Source organism: Vombatus ursinus, unplaced genomic scaffold (assembly GCF_900497805.2).
Source record: "Vombatus ursinus unplaced genomic scaffold, bare-nosed wombat genome assembly UNPS02014773.1, whole genome shotgun sequence".
Classification (NCBI taxonomy): domain Eukaryota; kingdom Metazoa; phylum Chordata; class Mammalia; order Diprotodontia; family Vombatidae; genus Vombatus; species Vombatus ursinus.
In genome coordinates this window covers 35,068,747-35,086,257 of record NW_020954551.1, presented here as the reverse complement: position 1 = coordinate 35,086,257, position 17,511 = coordinate 35,068,747, and the positions used below count along the sequence as shown (strand labels likewise).

Genomic DNA, 17,511 nt, shown 5'->3' with positions numbered 1-17,511 from the left:
AGAATAGAAGCTATGGGGAGAAGGGGGTGGATTTGAGATAGGCTATGGAGGTAGTATGGGCAAGTCTTGACCACTCATGGATATAGGGAAGTGAGGGAGAGAGAAAAATCAAAGATGATTCCAAGACTGTGAACCTAGATGCCTCTTCAGCTCCTACTCATTACTCCTGGTTCTGCCCTCTGAGGCCAAAGAGAAACATGAGAATCATGGTGCCAGAAAGGTGATGGGTGTTGTCAACAGACATGGGTAAGCTTAGAGGAGAGATAGCTGTGTTATTTTTTAAAAATCAGTAATGTTACTTTATAGTCATACCCTATAGTTTTAAAGTAAGTTATTTCCAGTAATTGGACTCAAATTATAATGCCATATTTTTGGTTCCATTTATTCATCTTGTTTCACTACATAGTTTTTCTATTCTGTTCTATAAGAAAAATTATGGCTTAAAAAAATTTTTTTTTGCAGTGGCTTCTTTTTATTAAACTACATTTTAAAGATAGATTTTTATTGCTTTCTGTTGTTTTTCCATCACGTGGATTTTTCCCTGCATCCCTCCCCTTCTCATTCCCCAGAGAGCATGCCTCACTTGATTCTTTTGCACTTGAATGGTCTGGTCTTTTTCTTTCTAACACCCAGCATCATAACCCTGAATAATGGAAGAAAAAAATTTCTACTCAAATGAGTGAAAATGACAGGAAAGGGTATTGCCTGTCGACCCTGGACTGCAAAGACCAAAGAACATTCATGAAAGGAAGAGACAGGGCAGTCACACAGGCAGAACAGTTGGGTCTAGCCCATTCTCAGAATATGACAACCTTTTGAGGATGTATAAGGAAAAGGCCAAGGCCAGAGACTCTTGCCAGTTCATGGTCAAGACACCAAAGGATAGTAATATCCTCTTCTCCTTTCCTCTTCTCCTACCTCTGCCTCCATCCCACCTCCCCCCAAAAGACTGAATCCATTCTAGACTTCTTTGTAATCTTATGTCTTTCACCTTAAGCATTTGAGATTATTATTCTGAGAAGGTGTCCATAGGTTTCACTAACCTGCCCGAGGGGGCTAGGACACACACAAAAGAAGTTAAAAACATCTCCTCTAGGGTAAGGATTCCCTCTTATTCATCTTTGTGACTAGTCACACAATGTAGCTAGGTGTCTCAGTGGATAGAGTGCTGGACTTGGAATCAGGGAGACCTGAGTTCAAATCCTGCCCCAAATACCCATTTGACCATGGGCAAGTCACTTAACCTGTCTGCCTAAGTTTTTCAACTGTAGAATGGACATAATAAAAGCACCTACCTTTCAGGGCTGTTATGAAGATAAATGAGATAATATTTGTAAAGTACTTTACAAACCTTCAAGTACTATATAAGTCTTAGTTATGATTATTAGCTTTAATTTATTATGTTATTATTATATTAATGTTAAATTTTAATACATTAATGTTACATTTATGATGGTATATTTATGATTTATTTATTATAACATTAATAATAATTTATTGAGAATAATATTAAATGTTTTATTGAGTTGAACTAAACTGAGCAGAAATAAGATTAAATTAGATTAACAATCCACAATCCCCAAACTTTCCCCAAGGAAATCTATTTTGTATCTATCCAAAGTTTTAATACAGTTTTGATGGATACTTGACACCTACCATGCTGCATCCCACACAGGGAGTGTTAGGAGCTACCCAAAAAGCTGAAAGAAAGGTCAATGGTGAAGGTTGCTCAGCCATACCACTGCCCCTGGATTGAGCATGTCAGGTGTAGTCCTATGTTTCGTGAAGTCAATTATGTCCACTTTCTTAAAGTTCTTTTTTTTTTTCTCTCAAAGTAGCATCAACTCTATTACACTTGACAATGGAGGAGGCAGAAGGGGGCTTATTTTCCAAGGGAGCTGGCACATTTTCTAAGTACAAATTGGTCCTCTCCAAACTGCCTGTGTATCCTTCAGAAGAGAATTCAGAGGATCACTCCTCATACTCAAGCCATACTTGGCCCCGAGATGTTGAAATGTCACTCAAACTTTCCATTCAAGCTCAGTCCCTTGTCCTTTTGGTTGAACTCAGAACCCAGAGGAACCCAGAGACAGAGAAACTGATTAAGTTCATCTTTGTCATTGACCTACAAGAGCAAGAAAGTTCAGCCTGCACTGAGGACTCTGAAAATTACTTTCTACCATAAAAGCTGTTATGAATACAGATTGAGGCTCAGTTTGGGGGTAGTATGAGAGACTTACCTGTAGCAATTGTTATTATAATTGTTGTAACTTCCCAGTGCTGTCAAGCATCCCAGGCAGATGGCATAGGAGAAAAATATCTGAGTTCCAGCATCTACCCAGACCTGCAGGGAAAGACCACAGGAGTCACAGCAGAGGAAGAATCAGACAGGAGGGGACAAATGAGGAGATATTGATTTTTGTTTGTCTCCCTGGGAAACTATCTAGGATCAGAATTGGGAAATATTCATGTAGTAGACCATTTCATTTTAAAACAAAAACAAATGAGTTTTTCTTGTATTGATTTAATAATATCTCAATAATAATAATAATTCAAATATCTCAATTAATTTTAATTGGCTTCTTAATGAATCACAGAAGAATTGGAAGGGAACTGAGAGTCTAAACCTAATCTAAAGTATGAATCCACCCAGTTTGGATTTGGATTTGGATTTGGATACCTAGTTTATCCAGCAAGTCACTGCTTTGTCACTTCCAGTGATAGAGAAATTGATACTTTCCAACAACCTCAATTATATAATAATTTGAATGTTTTTCTTTCTTGTAATCAATGTTGCTGTACACTCATTCATTCAGCAACAATTCTTCATTAAGTATCTACTGTATGCAGAGATCTGGGCTAGGTACAGCAGAATATATAAAGTTTATTTTTTTTGTTTTTTTTAATTAATCAATTTATTTATTTTTTGTTTTCAACATTTACTTCCACAAGATTTTGAGTTCCAAATTTTCACCCCATCTTGCCCCTCCCCCCACCCCAAGATGGCATGCATTCTGAATATTCCTTCCCCTAGTCTGCCTTCCCTTCTATCTCTCCCCCCCTTCTCTTATCCCCTTCCCCTTCAATTTTCCTGTAGGGCAGGATAGATTTCTGTACCCCATTTCCTGTATTTCTTATTTCCCAGTTGCATGTGAAAATATTTTTTTAAACATGTGTTTTTTAAAACTTTGGGTTCCAAATTTTCTCCCTTCCTCCCTCCCCACCCACCCTCATTGAAAAAGCAAGCAACTAAATATAGGTTATACATGTGCAGTTATGTAAAACACTTCCATAGTAGACATGCTGTAAAAAACTAATTTTATTTCCCTTAATCCTATCCTGCCCCCCATTTATTCTATTCTTTCTTTTGACCCTGTCCCTCCTCAGAGATATTTGCTTCTGATTACCCCCTTTCCCAATTTGCCCTCCTCTCTATCATCCCCCTACTCTTTTGTCCCCTTCCCCTCCCCCTCCCTATTATCCTGTAGGGTAAGACAGATTTTCATACCCAATTGAATGTGTATGTTATTCCCTCCTTAAGTCAAATCCTATGAGAATAAGATTCATTCATTCCCTCTCACCTTCCCCTGTTGCCCCTCCACTGTAAGAGCCTTTTCTTTTCTGTTTTTTTATGAGATAATTTACCCCCTTCTACCTCTCCCTTTCTCCTTCTCCTAGTATAATCCTCTCTCACCCCTTAATTTTATTCTCCAGATATCACCCCTTCATCTTCAACTCACCCTGTGCCCTCTATCTATCTATCTATCTACATACATAAAATTTTTTCCCTCCAACTACCCTAATACTGACAAAGGTCTCAAGAGTTACAAATATCATCTTTCCATGCAGGAATGTAAACAGCTCAACCTTAATAAGTCTCTTATGATTTCTCTTTCCTGTTTACCTCTTCATGTTCCACTTGAGCCTTGTATTTGAAAGTCAAATTTTCTATTCAACTCTGGTCTTTTCATTAAGAATGCTTGAAAGTCCTCTATTTCACTGAATGACCATTTTTCCCCCTGAAGGATTATACTCAGTTTTGCTGGGTAGGTGATTCTTGGTTGTAATCCTATCTCCTTTGCCCTCCAGAATAGTATATTCCATGCCAGCAGGATATATAAAGTTTAAATAAGACACAATCACTGCTCTGAAGGAGCTTACAATTTAGTAGGGGAGATAGGAAACAAAAAATTGTAGCTATGGTATAAACTATTGTATGTGACTTAGAGGGATATAGAACTGAGGACAGAAGGGGAAGATTGTTATTTACAAGGGGCTGGTCACAGAGGACTTCTTGGAGAAGAAGGCATTTGAGTTGGACATTTAAGAATTAGTCAAAATTTAACTGTCAGAATAGGGGAGGGAATACATTCTAGGCACAGGAAAAATTGCTGGAAGATGAAACACAAAAAATATAAAAACTCATCATCTATTTAAGGGATAGCTAGTAGTCCCATTTGGCTAGAGTATAGAGTAAGTATATGGAGAAGAATATATGAAATAAGGTTGGAAGGATGTAGTGCCCAGCTATGGAGAACTGTGAATGTTGGGCAAATAAGTTTGAACTTTACTGAATGGGCAACAGGGAGCCACTGGAGATGTTTGAGCAGAGGAGTGTCATGACTAGAATTTATACATAAAAAAATTAATTAGTCTAGTCAGGATATGAAGCATAGTTTAGAACAGGAGAAAATAGAGAAGAGCCATTTTGAAGAATCCTATTTTGATAGTTAAAGTGGCCAGTAATAAGGGCCCCTATGTAGGTGGTTGGAATTGAAACAGAAAGGCATGGATGTGAAAAAATTATTATAGAGGTGGATGTGAGAAGTGAGGAAGAGGAAAGAATCAAAGATAACAATGAAGGAAGTGTGGTGTAATGGATAAACTACTGTACTTAGATTAAGGAAACTCTCAGTCCTGTGTGCTTACTATATGACTCTGGTAAAATAGCATAACATTTCTGTGCCTCAGTTTACTCATCTGTAAAATGAGGGGGTTGGACTTGATGACCTCTCTGATTTCCTCTAACTCTAATGCTTAGAAAAATGGGACACTGTATTAGCAGTGGTTATTCCTGGAAGAACCAGTTAACTCAGAAGAAAGGGTTTAGGGGGCTAAGCTTGGTTTTAGTTTTGAGTTTAAGGGACTGGTGGAACATCAAGGTGGAGATGTAAGCCTGAAGTTCTGAAGAGAGATCAGATTCGCTCAAAGAAAGGGATTTATTCATTCAATAAACACTTATTAAATGTGTACTATGTGTCAGGCACCAAGGATACAAGAATGAAAATGAAACAATCGAGAATTATGTTTCCATGGGTGAAAACAATGTATGAAAGTAAGTCAATACAAAATAGATAGCAAGTGAATACAATGTAATTTCATGGCAAGAAGATGGCAACAACTAAGGAGGCTGGGATAGACCTTGTGTAGGAGTTGGTGTTTGAGTTGAGATCTGAAGAAAGCTAGAGATTTCAACAGGCAAAAGTGAGGAAGGAGGGCATTCCAGGCATGGGATACAGCTTCTGCAAAGGTTCAGAAGTGTGAGATGGAATACCTCAAGTGGGAAACAACAAACAATCTTGTACTGGGCCAAAGAGTACATGAAAGGTAGTATTGTGAAATGTTTGTGAAGGGAAGCTAGAGGCAGATTGTGAAGGGCTTTAGATGCTAAGTTGAGAATTCCATATTTTATGCTAGAGGGAATAAAGAGTCACTTGATCTTTGTGAGCAGGGGAGTTACATGGTCTGACCTGTGCCTTAGGGATATCAATTTGGCAGCTCTTTTGAGGGTGGATTGTAGTGGGGAGAGGCTTGCCACAAGGAGACCGATGAGAAAGCTAGTCTAGGAAAGAAGTGATAAGGGCCTGGACTAGGGAGTTATTCATAGGAATAGAGAAAAACAGACAGATGTAAGAGAGGTTGTGGAAGTTTAAATGATGAGTCAGCCAACAAACATTTATTAAGCACCTACTGTGCTAGGTGGCACAGTGGATAGAGTACTGGACCTGGAGTCAGGAAGACTCATCTTCTTGAGTTCAAATTTGGCCTCAGACAGTAGTTGTGTGACCCTAGGCAAGTCACTTAACCCTATTTGCCTCAGTTTCCTCATCTGTAAAATGAGCTGGAGAAGGAAATGGCAAACCACTCCAGTATCTCTGCTAAGAAAATCCCAGAAGGAGTCACAAAGAGTTGAACACAACTGAAAACTGGACAACAACCACAAAAATGTTGGGGCTGGGAAAATACAGAAAAGCAAAAGAAAGTTCCTGCTCTCAAGAAGCTCAGTCTAAAGATGACTTGACAGCTGATTAGTTATAGTGGATTGAGGTAGAGCTAGAGTTGGGAGTGACTCTGAGGTTGTGTGACCCTGGGTAACTGGAAGGATGGTGGTGCCCTCAACAGGAGCAGGGAAGCTAGGAAGAGGGAAGTGGGGAAATAAGGAGCTCTGTTTTCCTTTTTTTAAAATTTTTTTAGGAGCTCTGTTTTCAATGTGCTGAATATGAGGTACCTATAGGATATCCAGTTAAAATGTCCACTAGAAATGTGGATCTGTAATGCCTGGCACATAGTGGGTGTTTAAAATGGCATTTGTTGATTGATTGATTGGAGTTCAGGAGACAGGTCTGAGTTAGTGGCAGAGCTTTGGGAATCATTTTCCTTTAAAGGTTGAAATGGAAGCCACGAGAGTGAATGGGATTGCTGAGGGACAGAACCTAGAAACTGCATAGAAAGAGAGGAGAAACCAGGACAGAACCTTGTGGAGGAGGCCCACTTTTTGGACAGGATGAGGACCAAGTTAAAGAGATAGAGCAGGGGTGGTGAGAGAAACGGGGGAGAACCAAGTGAGTTTGATGCCACTCATGTTCAAGGAAAGAATTCTCGTTAGGTGGAATAGTGGTAATAATGTTAAATATTGTAGGGGAATAGAACTGAGCAACTCAAAGTTAATGTTGTTCATTAGGAGGTCATTGGCACTCTATGAGAGAACAGATTCAGTAGTGTAGGGACAAAAGCCAGATTGCAAGGCATTGAACAGAGAGGAGGCAGTGAGAAAGTAGAGCTGGATACAACTTCTTGGGTCTAGACATTCTTTTCCCAGCAGTTTAATGATGAAGATGAAGAGTGCAATGGGATGGTAACAGGATGTGTTAAAAGGCTCAGAAAATACATATGTAGGATTGGGGAGACCTGAGTATGTGAGTGGGTAGATGTAGATAGAGTATATAGGAGGCAGGAGAGATCAAAGAAAGAGGAGAGGTGAAGACTGTAGGAACAAGGTCTGGGGGAGGGATAGGATTAAGGACACAGGTAAAGGGGTTAACCTTAAAGAAGAAGAGAATGAAAAAAGAGAGAGTGGGTGACAATGCAGAGAAGTTTTGAGGAATCGAGTAAGAGATGAAGCATGCTACCAGCTTCCTGACAGAGAGGTGATGGACTCAAAGTACAGAAGGAGACATACATTTCCCAACATGACCAGTGTAGCAATGGCTTTTGCTTATCTATGCATATTTACTACAAAAGTTTTTCTTTTCTTTTTTATTTCTCAGCTAGGGGAAGGGATCTGGGAGAAAGAGAAAATAAATGCTTGTTAATTGAAAAAATAATTTAAAAACCCAACAGGGCATTTCATCACTTCTCAACTTCCTGGAAGCCGTTGCAATAGCTCCAGATAACTGACTCAGCCCATTGACAGATATACCATTAATGTCTTCCATATCAGGGCACAACTTGGGCACTGATAGTTGTAAATGTCCAGAAGAGCTTGCTCAGTCCCTCTGATAATCTAGGTTGAGAAGGGAGCTGGTCAGCTGAGTAAAGGAAATCTCTTCCTAAGAGCCTACCCTAAGTCAATTTCATGTAATCACAGAACTGTAACAGACCAGTTATCGTCTTGTCCAGACTTCTGAACTTTGCTTGTATCATGGACCCCCTTTGGTGGTCTGGTGAAGCCTGTGGACCTCTTTTCAGAATAATGTTTTTAAACTCATAAAATAAGCTTACTAACATGTAATAAAACTACAAAGGAAAACAGAATTTAGTGAAAATAAAGGTGCATTTTTTTTCCCATCAAAGTTCACAGAAACCCTGAACTCTTTCCATGGATCAAGGTCCAAGAACTCTTGATCTAGTCCAATGTTTTCATTTAACAATTGAGGAAAATGAGGCTCAGAAAGGGAAGTGACTTGCCCAAGGTCAAACTACATTAAGGAGATGGAACTTTACGTATTATGGAAGAAGGTTTTGGTCTTGAAAGCTGCTTAATATTTTTGTGGTTTATCAGAAGCCTTAGCTATTTCTTGAGGATTAAGTGGTTCTGGGGCTGTCATGCTAAATCAAATAAGGCCGACTACCTCTGAAAGAGAGAGAAACTGGGTAGCAGAAACTCATTGACAGACAAGCTATTTCACAGGATTGGGCACTTTCAAAACTCTGCACACAGCACAGGTCAACTGAAAAAAAAGGGGCTCTTTTAGTTCTCAATAACAACCACAAAAGTTGAAAAAAACCCAAACCCCAACAACCATGGAAGCTGGGTCAGCCGCTGGGTCACTGCCTGTTCCCTAGGCTGTACCTCTACTTGGTGAATGGGGGGCGTTCTGGCAGTCAAAGCCCTGGCCTGTCCACATTCCAGGGTTGCTCCCGTTCTAAACTACAGAACTGAGCTGCATGGGAATGGCATGGTGGAAAGGAGCTGCTCTCCAAATGGGAGGGAGAGAAAGCCTGGCTCTCCTATCTCACTTTGAGGAGGCAAAGAGACTTCACAGCACATTTTGCCATACCTTGTTCCGGGGGTGCCTCTGATTCTTTGCAAGGTCTGTGGTGGAAACAGCACTAGATTTGGAATGAGAAGATCAAATTCAAAACGAGGCCCTGCTACATACTTCTGTGTGACTTTGGGCAAGTCAATTAAATCATCTGTGTCTTTGTTTCCTTGTCAGTAAAATTAGGGGATTGGACTAAATAATCTTCAAGGTCCCTTCCAGTTCTAAATCTTACGATCTTATAAAGAGAATAATAATAATAATACATTGATACAGCACTTTATAATTATCAAATACTTTCCTGTCAAAATCTCATTTGATTCTTATAATCATCTGGTGGAGTCATGAAATACACATTGTGACACTTCCATTTTACAGATTAGGAAAATTAGACTCAGGGACATGCTATGACTTGTTGATGGTCACATGGATAATAAGTGACAAGATGTATTTGAACTTAGGTCTTCACATATACAGACTTCTTTGTTTCTGGCTTATTTTCTTGCTTTCTCTTCTGTTGACCTCTGCCCAACTCCATGATCCCCTTTCTTCTTTCATTTATTCCTTTCCTTCACTTCCCTTTCCTTATCTCCCTGTCCCTTCCTTAATCTTCCTATATTATCTTCCTTAATAATCTCTCATTTTCTTTCATGGTCCTACTTAACTGTCACCTTTCAAATCTGTATCACTAATCTTAACATATTTCTAACACTCTAGATTTGCATCTCCAAGTTCCTACTAAACATCCCCACCAAAATGTCCTACTTCAACCTCATAGTCAACACAGATGATAGTCAGAATCCAAAAGAAATGCTAACAGATTAGAACCATGAACAATATCCAACAACATGAAATTTAATATAGGGAAACATACACTTGAACTGGGTAAAATTGGTTGTACAAGCACAGAACTGGGGGAGTGGCATGGCTAAACAATAATTTACATGAAAAGATAAATGAATAAAAAAAGCATTTATTAAGTACTTATGGGACTAATACTGTGCCAAGCTCTGGAGGTACAAATACAAATCAAAGACAGATGTTGCCCTCAATGAACTTACAGTCTAAAAGGAGAGACAAGTCAGTTATTATACACACACACAGACACACACACACACACACACAGTCCTGACTCTCAAGGATTTCACTGTCTAATGGAGGAGACAAACAACAATGAACAAACAAGATGCACACAAGATACACATAAGATACACACAAGATACACACAAGATAAACCAGATAAATTGGAGCTAAATAGAGAGGGAAGGCACTAACCTTAAAAAGGACTGGGAAAGGCTGATGTAGAAAGCAGGATTTTAACTAGCACATGATGGAAACTGATAGACAGAGGTGAGAGAATTCTATCACGGTGGACAGTCAATGAAAATGCATGGAATTGGGTGTACCATGTGTATCGTGTGTGGAGTATTAAGAAGGGTGGTATTACTGCATTACAGAGTACATGGAATGAAGTAAGGTGTAAGAAGACAAAAAAAGTAGTAATGGGCCAGATTGTAAAGGCCTTTAAAAGATAGACACATAGAAAATGAATGAATGAATAAGTGAAAAAAGCAAATATATGCTAATCACTGTACAAGTACAACAAGAAAGATAGTCTCTGACCTCAAGAAGCTTACATTCTAATAGGAGAAGACCAAACATGAAGAGAAATATGTCCAAGGAGTAGAATTTTGGTCTGGAAAATCACAGGGATGATGAGTTAATTTATAGAACAGCTGATGGACATGTCATGTTGATTGCATTTCTGCTCCCGCAGCAAGAGTTGGAAAGTATGGTGGGGGAGGGGAGAAGGAAGGCAAAATGGAATGCATTCAATGATGTGACAGGAAAGGACCAGAGCATACAGGGGTGAGTTTGGGGCCACCTAGATAATGCAAATGCTTGTCAGTCAGTAGCAAGGAGACCAGGGCAGGCACCGGTGAACTGAGCAGAACGTGGGAGTTGAGCACACTAGCTTGGCAGAAAGTTGATCCCCAAGTCTATTGAATCTGACTCAGGCTAGATATGGTAGATACGGTGAACTCCCACCACCAACAGCATCCTTCTTCTCCTTCCCTTTATCTCCTTCCTAGGTCCTGGCCATCTAGGACCTATTTAGGCTACTTGACTGTTCACAGAGCTTGGATGAGATGGGAGTCGCCAACTCTGTTCTGGTGAAATGGAGGACTGCTAGACCTGGAGAGGCTGGCAGGGTATTATCACTACTTGACTTTCACTATGCTATCCTAATTTGGGCTCAAATTTTAAATCAGCTACTTACTGGGTGACAGTAGGCAAGTCACTCAACCTTTTTGGGCCTCAGTTTCCTTATCTGTAAAATAAGGGAAGTTGACTAGATGATTTGTAAGGTCCTTTATAACTCTAGTATCCTAAAATCCCATAAGTTGCTTCCTACCCATATCCACTTAGAATTTGTGTTTGGAGAACAGAAGAAGAAAATTCTTAATTCAGGAAATGGCAAAAAAAAAAAACAAAAACAAAAAAATAACAAAACACAACAACAACAACACACAGAAGAAATGCAGTGGATAGAGGACTGGACTTGGAGTAAGGAAAACCTAAATTCAAATCCCACTTCAGATACTTACTAGCTGTATGACCATGGGCAAGTCACTTAATCTCTTTGTGCCTCAATTTCCCTCATTTGTAAAGTGAAGGGGTTGGAGTTCATTGTCTCTAATGCCCTTTCTTGTTCTAAATCTATGATCCCATCATCTTTTGACCAAACCTTTTGATATATACACAGTCAGCTTCATCAACTTTTGGTATATCAAGTGATTTCTGTTAATCAAAGAATCTAGATATTTATTGAGTGACCACTCTATGCCCTCCCTTTGCTAGAAGACATTGGGAAGAATTAAAAAATAAGAAAATATTTTTTAAGAAGATTACCATTAGAATGCTCCCTATGTGGGGAGGTGTCCCATGGGCTCATTTTTCACTATCAGAACAATCCCATTAATATCTAACATCACTTCCTGCTTCAGCATTCTTTTATTTTCAGAAGTTTTTCATTTATCCACTCATTCAGCAAACATTTATTAAAAACTGGAGACAACAAAGAAAGACAACCTGCACCTACCCTCAAGGTGCTTATAGTCTCTAAATCTCTTTCCCATCCCCCTAAAAAGAGGTTGGCTGGATGAACATTCATCAGGAATGTTGGAGAAGGGATTCCTGGAGTTGGTGGGAGGCTGGAATAGATGGTCTCTAAGGTCCTTTCCAACTCTTAAGATTCTCCAAGTCTCTGATTCTCACCCCTGGCACCAAATCCTGGATAAGGCAGCCAACTTTTTTGTTGTTTTTCAATTTGAGAGCATCCTGTGGTCCCAAAGTCTTGCCAAGCAAATCTATTGAAATGGCCAATAAAAAAGCCAGACCCAATATCACACGTGGAAGCTGACTGTCACTAGCAGAAAGCAACTGAAAGCAGAAAATGGTGAGTGGGGGGGACAGCATTTGCCTTTCTCTCTGAGGTTTACTATCTAGAGTTATTTTTTCCCTTTCCTTTTCTTAAACACACACACACACACACACACAGAGAGAGAGAGAGAGAGAGAATGAGAGAGAGAGAAGGAGAGAGAGAGAGAGAGAGAGAGAGAGAGCAACTTAACTTTTGTAAGCTAAGCTTTCACTTAAGGAGAAAACACAACTTATATGGTCAGGAAGAAAATGGCTGAATTAAGCTTTCTTTCCTTCCTCTCTAGTGGGAGAGATTCTCAAAAGATTAAAAGTGGGTTAGGGGAAGAATAAAACATCCATGTTTCCAGTATCTACCTGACAACAGCTTTTGTAGGGGTAAATAATTACATGGGAATCACTTCCTCTGCACCTGTCTTTCAGAATTCTCCAGGTTGCTAGGCACTCACTCTCCTACCTTCTGCTAATGCCACATACAGACGCCGATGAATACAGTATATCTTTTATGAGGAAAGGGGAGATAGGGAGAAGGATTCAAACACCCAATTTTTGGCTTATTCATGTTGGCCTTCAAAGGGAGAAGGCTTAGCTTCTTTAAACATATTTACATGCTAATGCTCTCAGCAAAATCAGTAGGAATGACTTGGTGGTTAAGGGGTTGGAGATCATCCTGGTATGGAAGAAGTCATACTATAAATATGTTCTGCTGATGTGTCCAGACAGCACCTTTGGGGAGCTACCTTGGCTCTTGAGTTGACTCTGGGCTCCCACCTGGGGCAAGGCCAAAGTAAGAGTCTGGAGTCTGGCTTGGAGTCAAGGCTAGTGCCACTAAAGTGTCATTAGATTGAAATGCTGGACTTTGGTGTATGAAGGAACTGATCAGTTCGGTTCTAGGGAGAGGCAATGTGTGTAAACTGACCTTGCTGTCTCCTCTCTTATGTGGAGAACTGGTCTTGGCCAGTTCTTGCAGTTACCTTTGCCCTTGAAGGGGGCACATGAAAAAGTTGAATAAAGGAAGGAGTGATGGGGGGGAAGGTTAGAAAGAGGCAAGGCCTGGGGTTGGAGGGGAGTTGGATAGATCAAGAGTAAAGAGCGTGGGCCCTCCCTGCCTAGATTATTAGGCAGGCCAGCAATGATTACAATAAAATCTTGTCTTGATAACATTTTTATGCTTTTGGAAGAGCCTTCAACTCAGGAGGAGTCTGGACTTTTAGTCAGAGGCCTTAGGTTCAAATCCTGGCTCTATGACTTACCTTAGACAAGTCTATTTACACTCCCTGGGCCTTAGTTCCTTCATCTGTAAAACAAAGGGGTTGAATCATATGGCCTCAAGCACCTCCACCTTTAAATCCATGATCTTGTATATAGTTCTATATGAACATGTTGTCTTCCCAATTAGAATGTAAGCTCCTTGCGGACAGGGGTGGTTTTTTATTTTGTTTTTGCTTTTTCCTTTGTATCCTCAGTGCTTAGGATAGTGCTTGGCTCGTAGAATTACTTAATAAATAAATGCCTTGGTTGATTCATTAACGATTTTATGATTTCACTTGATGCTCGCAATGGCCCACAGAGGAAAGCTGACCAGGCATTGAAAATGCCTGGCAATGCCTGAAAATGACCAGGCAATGAAAAATGCACTACAGGTATTAAGTGGAAAGAATACTGGCCAAGGCGTCTGGTAAGCCTGACCTTCAGTCTGAGCCCTGCTACATGTATGGGGTGTCCCCAAAGTCTTAGTACAGCTTAAGCTATTAAAGTTTAATGTGTGTGTGTTTATACATATATACATGTGCACATGCACATACATACATACACACACATACATAATACACATGAATGTGTATCTATATCTGTCTATATACTTAGAGGCCATCTATTCTAAACCCTCATCTTACAGATGAATAAACTGAAGTGTGAGAGAGAAAATAATTTGCCCACTCTGAACTTATTTTCTCAACTCTCAAATGGAGGTGATACTATCACACTGCCAACCTCACTGGGTTGTTGGGAGGAACAAATGAGGAAATGTTTGCAAAATGTTTTGTAATTATAAATTGTTGTTGTGGTAAGGGAGGGGGGAGTGTTTCAGTCATGTCCCACTCATAATGATCCTATCTGGTTCTTTTTGTTTTTTTGTTTGTTTTGGCAATGATACTAGAGTGGCTTGAGATATCATTATGCCCATTTTCCTTGAGGAAGAAACAGAATCAGAGAAATTTTGAGCTGGAGGGGACCTCAGATCTAGTCCAAGGTTATCATTTTACAGAATAAGAGAATGACTGTAAGGCTGAGTGCCTTGCTTGGGGTCACAGAGGTAGTAAGGGACAGAGCCAGAATTTGAACCAAGGGCCTCGAACATCTGGTCCAATGTGCTCTTTTCTGATGCACATCAGACTTTCTTAAAGTGACAAATATTGGCCACAGGTCTGAATTCCTTTAGAAGTCCCTTTTGCTACCCCCATTTGCGAATGCTAGCATGGAATGATCTGGGGCTGACTAGAGCTGGAGTCAAGCTGGATCCTCCTTCCATCCTGGGGATGGTTGCTGGTGATGCCAATTTTGAGGTCCAGCAAGCAAGAGTGGGATCCTGGCTCTGTTTTTTCAATCCATCACTGAACCATCAGGCCCTTCCAAATCTGTCACAGAGGCTTTGGGATCAGGAAAAGGTTTTGTTTTTGTTTTTCATTCTCCCTGAGAAGTAGTATGGGGTAGTGGAAAGTTCACTGGATTTTCAGTAGTTGGAAAATAGGATGGTAAGAATTAGAGATAGAAGAGGCTTTGGTGATCATCCAGTGACCAAACCCCTCACTATACAGATGAAGAAACTGAAGCCCATAGAGGGGAAATTATTTGCACCTGGTCACATAGGTAGTAAGTGGCAGGGACTGTATTTGAACCCAAGAAATCTGGCATTGGGGCAACTAGGGGACGACATAGGGCATAGAGAACTGGGCCTGGAGTGAGGAAGATCTGAGTTCCGATTTGGCCTCAGACACTAACTAGCTGGGTGAACTTGGGCAAGTCACTTAACCCTGTTTGCCTCAGTTTCCTCATCTGTAAAATGAGCTGGAGAAGGAAATGGAAAACTACTCCAGTATCTCTGCTAAGAAAACCCCCAAAGGGGCCATGAAGAGTTGGACACAACTGAAAACAACTGGACTACAAACAACAAGCCTAATAGCACATGGAACGTCCCACCTCCGTAGTTTATCAGCATTGTCCATTGTGTTTGGTTTGTATTTTGTTGCTTATTGGTGTTGACTATATTTATATTCTCATAGTGTTTATATTATCCTTTTGCTTCCCTTTTCTTCACTCTCCATCACATCATACATAATTCAGGTCTTCTTGAATTCTTCATATTACTTGTTTCTTACAGGACATGACATTCAATTACATCTGTATGCCATAATTTGTTCAGTGATTCTCCAATTTTTGCCCCTAAGTACTTGGGAGATCCTGGGCAAATCACTTAACCTCTTTGGGCCTCAATTTCCTCAATGATAAAATGAGAAGGTCGAACCAGAAGATTTCCAAAGTATTTTTTAACTCTTAAAAAATCCAAATATTTGATCCCTAATTGTGTTGTCTTACATTTAATCTCACAGAGGTTAATCCTTATCCAACTCTTTAAGAGCTTACTGACTTTTGTCTCAGACACTTGGCACTTCATTACCCATTCATAGGAAGGAACCTGAGAGATCATCTAGGCTCTTCCATTTTACAAATGGGGAAACTGATGTTTAGAGATGTTAATGAGGTAAGAGTCAGTGCAGGATTCAACCCAGGCATTCAGATTCCCCATCTAGTTCTCTCCCCATTCCATCACTCTGCAAACAAGACTTTGCTGCCTTTGTTATGTGGCAGTCAGTAAATGTGTTGAGCTTTTCTGGTCCCTACATTCCACCCTGTATTGTGCACAGTATGGCCAAAAAATTAAGCCTAAGAAAGAAGCCACTGACAGGGCTCTGTGTCTCTTCTACATCTATATTTAATCTAATTCAATCCAATCCACATTTGTTAAATGTCCACTAAATCCAAAGCACTGTGCTTGGCACTGGGGATAAAAAGGCAGACATTAAATGAGCTTTCCTCTCCAGGCTTTGCTTCTGATTTTTGCCACCATACCTCTCCACCTCCCTCTTCATTTCTCATTTATTTGTTTATTTCTGGAAGTAATCATGGTTAATTGACTTGCCCAGGGTCACACAGCTAGTAAGTTTCTGAGGCTGGATTTGAACTGAGGTCCTCCTGACTCCATAAAAGCCCATGCTTTATCCACTGTGCCACCTAGCTGCAGCTCCCTTTTATGTGTTATCTTCCCCAAACAGAGAGTAAACTCCTGGAAGGCAGGAAATTCCTTTTAGTTGTATGTATTATCAGCATTTAGCACAGTGCCTGGAGTATAGCAAGTGCCTAATAAATGCTCATGGACTGTTGACATTGGTGGGGGTGGGTAGGATGTCAACATAGGTAGGCAAATTCAAAGTAATGCCAACCAACTTCGATAAGAAAAAGGTGCTAATAATAGGAGGGTGTCAGGAAAAGCCTCCCATATATGACAGCCTATGAGCTGTGCTCCAAAGGAAGCTAAAGGAGTCTTTGAGGCACAGGTAAGAAAAGGGTACAGGACCACAGGCATTGAGGGGATGGAGGGTGGACATGTCTGTGAACCAACTTCATCCTCCTCAATCAATATGCTAATGACCTTCATTCATAATTCTGATGGAAATAAACACTTTCCTTGACACCTCAGAAACCTGCCCTTACCACTAAACCCAAATCCTGGAGCTGGGGACCATCATTTCTTGGCTTCTCTCTTAAGAAGCTGGGAACATTTCTTTTCAATTGCTTCCTCTAGGTTAAGAATCACCAGCAAATAACAAAGACCACAGCTTACATTTGCCCAGCTTTCTATGGTTTACAAAGTGTTTCCTCACAACTACTGTGGGAGGACAGCGGCATAAGAATTGCCCCCATTTTCTAGATGAGGAAATGGAGGCGTAGGCATGTGAAGTGGCTTATTGAGGATCATCCAGGTAATAAGCGTCAGAGCTGGCACTTGAATCCAGGTCTCAGTGCTCTGTCCACTATACCCCTCTGCAGCAGAACATGACGGACACACCAATGATATTTACTGACATTGACATAACAGAGGTAAAGATTTTGCAAACCTGAAGGTGTGAGTTTCACAGTTACTGATTGTCCACTAGCATTTCTTCAGTTGGAACATCATATTACTAAAAGAAACAAATAATTTGGTGCATAAAGAAAGATAGCAATAATAATGACTAACATTCATATAGCT

General features: G+C 40.2%; 1 protein-coding gene across 1 annotated transcript in view; it reads right to left on the bottom strand.

Annotated features, from left to right (window-relative positions):
- SLC6A11 (solute carrier family 6 member 11) overlaps window positions 1–17,511 on the bottom strand; it is a 171,229-nt gene that overhangs the window by 32,293 nt on the left and 121,425 nt on the right. The window contains exon 7 of the mRNA XM_027863974.1: window positions 2,241–2,344. Coding sequence (XP_027719775.1) covers window positions 2,241–2,344 — 104 coding nt within the window. The remainder of the gene's footprint in view (window positions 1–2,240; window positions 2,345–17,511) is intronic.